Genomic DNA, 4989 nt, shown 5'->3' on the forward strand with positions numbered 1-4989 from the left:
AAAAAAAAAAAAAAAAAAAAAAGAAAATAAACAAAGGGGCTCAGCGTCCATATCTCAGCGTTTGGAGCTGGCCATGTACACCGGCGCTAGAGGGTTGGAACCCAGCCCAGGCCTACTAAACAACGATGACAACTGCAACAACAAGAACAAATAGCCAGGCGTTGTGATGGCTCCTGTACTCCCAGCTACTTGGGAGGCTAAGGCAGGAGAATCACTTACGCTAAGGTGACCAGACATCCCAATTTTTAACAATTTGTCCTGTCTCCCACGGCATTTTTAAAAAGCCCCGATTTTTGGAAAGAATGCACAATAATCTAGGGAAGGGCAGGACAACGGGAAGGGAATATACGGGAAGAGAATATACGGCTGCTGAAAAGGTTAATGTAATTCCATTTGGGAATGAAGAGGTTAATGTAACTTCATTTGGAAATGAAAAGGCTAATGTAAACTCCCTATTCCCCTCCTGGACAAGGTCACCCAGGTGGACTGGTGCCCTACTCCTTTGAGCCACAGGCACTGCCCTATACATAATTTTTTTAATGTATTATATTTGTAAATTGTACTTATGTTGAAATTTTAAAAAAATTACAATACTATTTTCGCGTTCTATGAAAATCCGCCCCACCCCTGTCCCACCCTGATAAATGGTGTCCTGTTTTACCAATGTTAAAATCTGGTCACCTTAACTTAAGCCCAAGAGTTTGAGGTTGCTATTGTTAAGGCTAAAATTATTACCACTGAGAGTCCATACTCACACATGGAAAAACCAAGGAGTTTATTCTTATCAGGCATATGCTCGGGTCACTCCCATGACAAAAGCAGAAACAGCGAGGAGTGGCCCCTAAACAAAGGCCAGGGAAACTTTTATACACTTTTCTGCAAAGTACTATGGGTTGTAATCAAATGCTGAAGAAGATGGCTCAGGAAGAAGCTAGTGTCTGGTCACTTATTGGTCACTAGGGAGGTCTTGGGGTTCTGATAAGTCAGCTGTCTCTTCGTGGTTGGGGTCTTAGCTAGGGTGGAGGTGTTGAACTTTTGATTGGTTGTCGCCACTTGGGCTGCGTACCTGATTTGATTTATGACCTTGGAGCTTCCTGCAGCCCTTGCCTCCTCCCTCCCCCATCTTCCTTCTTCCCCAGCTTTTTATCTTTTCTATTTTTGCTACTACCATCACTATTTAAAGGCAAAGCAAGGAAAATAATAATAATATTAAAAAATAGGATCATAACTGCTCCCTCTCACTATGAGCTGTGACGCCACAGCACTCTACCGAGGGTGACATAATAAGACTCTGTCTCAAAAGAAAAGAAGAGAAAAGGAAAAAGACAGTGCCTGTAGCACAGTGGTTATGGCGCAATCCACATACACTGTAGCTGGCAGGGTCAAACCTGGCCTGTTCAAACTTAAACAACAATGACAACTGCAACAACAACAACAACAACAAAAATAGTCGGATGTTGTGGCAGGAGCCTGTAGTCCCGGCTACTTGGGAGACTGAGACAAGAGAATCACTTAAGCCCAAGAATCTGAGGTTGCTGTGAGCTGTTACATCACAGCACTCTACTGAGGGCAACAGCTTAAGACTCAGTCTCAAAAAAAAGAAAGAAAGAAAGAAAAGAAAAAGGAATAAACAAAGGAAAACAAAACTTCCCACCCTAAAAAGGGGGTTGGACATTTCAGCTCCATTCATTCCTGACTTTCTACCTGCCCATGTAATAAAAGTGTTTTTAACTCTGAGACCCCCTGTTTACAACCTGAGCTACCGCTCTACTCACTGAATGTATCTGGGCACTTGTCACCACCTAAAGCCTGCAGGACATCCCATTTTACAGATCAGGTGGCAGAGGCACACAGGGGTGGAGTCACCTGCCAGGTTCACAGAGCTGGTGAGTGATGGGGCTGGGTCCCCTGGCCAGACCAAGTCCAGCTACTGCATCCTGTGACCTGCGGGAGTGGACACCAGGGACCCGGCTATCCTTTGTACTAAAGTTTACAGTATGAGCCTTTCTCCTGATCATTCCAGTTTTTCTCTCATTCCATTTCATTTTATTTTATTTTTTATTTTTCTGAGACAGAGTCTTACTTTGTCACCCCCGGTAGAGTGCCCTGGTGTCATAGCTCACAACCTCTAACTCTTGGGCTCAAGTGATTCTCTTGCCTCAGCCTCCGGAGTAGCTGGGACTACAGGCACCTGCGACAAAACCCAGCTATTTTTTAGAGATGGGGGTCTCGCTTTAGCTCAGGTTGGTGTCGAACTCGTGAGCTCAGGCCATCCGCCCATCTTGGCCTCCCAAAGTGCTGAGATTATAGGCATGAGCCACCGCGCCTGGCTCTCTTTCCATTTTAGTGTCCCTGTTGCACAAGGTGAGCGTGATCACCCAGGCGCTGCAGAGATTACGGGTCTCTGCCTTACTCCTCCCCTCACAGTGCAGAAGTCCTTGGAAAGAGAATTTATCTTCTGGCCTTAGAGAGCTCTCCCCTCCACCCCACCCTCTCCTAAGACTTGGTGTGGAAACCGTGTAAATATTACACAAAATCCAGCAATGTCTTGAAAGAGAATTGTTAGTAATTCCCAGTTGTTTCAAAGATCCTAGGTTCAACTGATCCTATAGCTCAACTGGCTAAGGCGCCAGCCACGTACACCTAAGGTGGTGGGTTCGAATCCCCAGCCCGGACCCGCCAAACAACAATGACGGCTGCAACAAAAAATGGCCAGGCGTTGTGGCGGGCGCCTGTGGTCCCAGCTACTTGGGAGGCGGAGGCAGGAGACTCGCTTGAGCCCAGGAGTTGGAGGTTGCTGTGAGCTGTAATGCCACAGCACTCTGCCCAGGGGGACAGCTTGAGGCCCTGTCTCAAAAAAAAAAAAAAAAAAAAAAAAAAGATCCTTTGGTTCAGCTCTCAGGAATGGCAAGAAGTGCCTGGGGGCGGGGGGGGGGTCTGCCACTGAAAGTCTGGCTTCCAATGAGGCTGGGTAGGGGAAGCAGAGCCCGGGGAGGGGCAGGCCAGGGCAACAGTGGGGGTGCCCACGGACCAGACCAAAGACCCTCCATGGCAAGGGTGCTGCAGGGAACCGGGAGAGGGTAAGCCCAGGTCCACACCAATGGGGGCAGGTCAGGAGGGGCACAGCAGGGGCCACGAGCCAGGAGGGGCAGCAGGGGTCCCGGGGCAGAAAGGCAGAGGTACCTGATCTGTGGAATCATCCTGCAGCCTTGTCCCTGCCCTCGTCTTTGTCTGGGGCAGTAAGGTTTCATTTTCTGGTTTGGTAGCCCTTGGGGTAGTAAGACACCCCTCCCTAAAGTGACCTCCCACAGGCCTGTGAGTGATGGCTCCACCCTCTTTCTGCTGAGGCAGGGGAGTGGGAGGAGGCGTCTTCCAACTTTATTTTGCTTGGTCCTGGAGGAGGGCGCTCTGATGGAGAGTCACCCCCCCTCCTTCCGCCACTGAGCCTGGTGCTGCGGGAACTCTGGGGATTGCCCAGTGAAAAAGATAGTCAAACAAACTGTCTTTTGTTTGACTCTCAATGACATGGCCTTCAGGCCTGTATCTGGAAAGATACCCTGTTGTCTTCACACAAATAATGATCTCAAACTCCAGAGCTCAAGCAATCCACCAGCCTCAGTCTCCCAGAGTGCTAGGAATTTGTAGAAACTTAACTTCCTAGTACCTGGAAATTTCCACTTCTGTGAAATCTTGTAGTTCTGTGGGGGCTGGAACAGCTTCTCCCACTTGATTCAAACTGACCATGAGAAAGGTACCCATGGGTTGGAACTTTTTTTTGCACCCAGGAGTTCCCCAAAGACTGCACAGCCAGACAAGCCAAATTCACAGAAGAGTCCTTTAGCAAAGAGCCATCTGGTGACTGCCTCACTGTCCCAGTGGGGGGTTTCCAGAGCAGCCTCAGTTGTTTGTGGTTCTGGTTTTCATAGGGTAAAACCAAAGGGGTGTTTCACAGGGTAAAACCAAAAGGGGTATAAAAAAGTTGAGCAAGCGTTATTACCTCAACTCTTGGACTTAAGCGAATCTCTTGCCTCAGCCTCCCAAGTTGCTGGGATTAGAGGTGCCCACCGCAATGCCTGGTTATTTTTTTGTTGTTGTAGTTGTCGTTGTTGCTTAACAGGCCCGGGCCAGGTTCCAACCTGCCAGCCCCGGGTGTATGTCACCAGCGGGCACCCTAACCACTGAACTATGGGCGCTGAGCCAGGTATTGTGTTTTAGTGATTTGAACCAGGTCTGGTAGCATTCAGAGGGTGAGGAAAGGAGGTCAGTTTCCCCATTTCATCTCCTGATCAGGTCAGAGTGGTTTATTGTAGATAGAGGGAAAGCAAAGCCCTTTACAATGCTTTCTGATTCTGAATGGCCTTTCTTTCTTTCTTTATTTTTTATTGAGACAGAGTCTCACAGCAACCTCTAACTCTTAGGCTTAAGCGATTCTCTTGCCTTAGCCTCCCAAGTAGCTTGGACTACAGGATCCCACCACAACCTCTGGCTGTTATTTTTGTTGTTGTTTGTTTAGCAGGCCCACAGCCTTGGAGCATGTTGCTGGTGTCCTACCTGCTGATCTTCCCTGGGCCTGTGAATGGCCTTTAATTAAAAATATACTTTATGGGCAGCGCCTGTGGCTCAAAGGAGTAGGGCACTGGCCCCATATGCCAGAGGTGGTGGATTCAAACCCAGCCCTAGCCAAAAAAAAAGATATATAATATATTTATATATATTTTTTAAATGTATATATATATATATATATATATATACATATACACACACTTACTTTATGGCCTGGGCGCAGTTGCTCATCCCTGTAATCCAAGGTGGGTGGATTGCTTGAGCTCATGAGTTCCAGACCAGCCTGAGCAAGATCAAAACCCAGTCTTTAAAAAAAAAACTGGCTGTGGATCAAGCAATCCAGGAGTTTCCAGGAGCTGTGAGCTATGACTTAGGCACTATACCCAACGGGACAAAATGAGACTCTATATCCAAAAAAAAAAAAAA

At 47.5% G+C, this 4989-nt stretch overlaps 1 protein-coding gene across 1 annotated transcript in view; it reads right to left on the reverse strand.

Moving 5' to 3' along the window:
- Positions 1-3215, reverse strand: part of LOC105888469 (DNA dC->dU-editing enzyme APOBEC-3C-like) — a 12913-nt gene extending 9698 nt beyond the window's left edge. Inside the window, exon 1 of the mRNA XM_023509196.1 lies at positions 3184-3215. Coding sequence (XP_023364964.1) covers positions 3184-3200 — 17 coding nt within the window. The 5' untranslated portion in view covers positions 3201-3215. The remainder of the gene's footprint in view (positions 1-3183) is intronic.
- Between the last annotated feature and the right edge of the window lie 1774 nt (positions 3216-4989).

This window comes from Otolemur garnettii, unplaced genomic scaffold, assembly GCF_000181295.1.
Source record: "Otolemur garnettii isolate 467f Iridium unplaced genomic scaffold, OtoGar3 scaffold00007, whole genome shotgun sequence".
NCBI classification, from domain to species: Eukaryota; Metazoa; Chordata; class Mammalia; order Primates; family Galagidae; genus Otolemur; species Otolemur garnettii.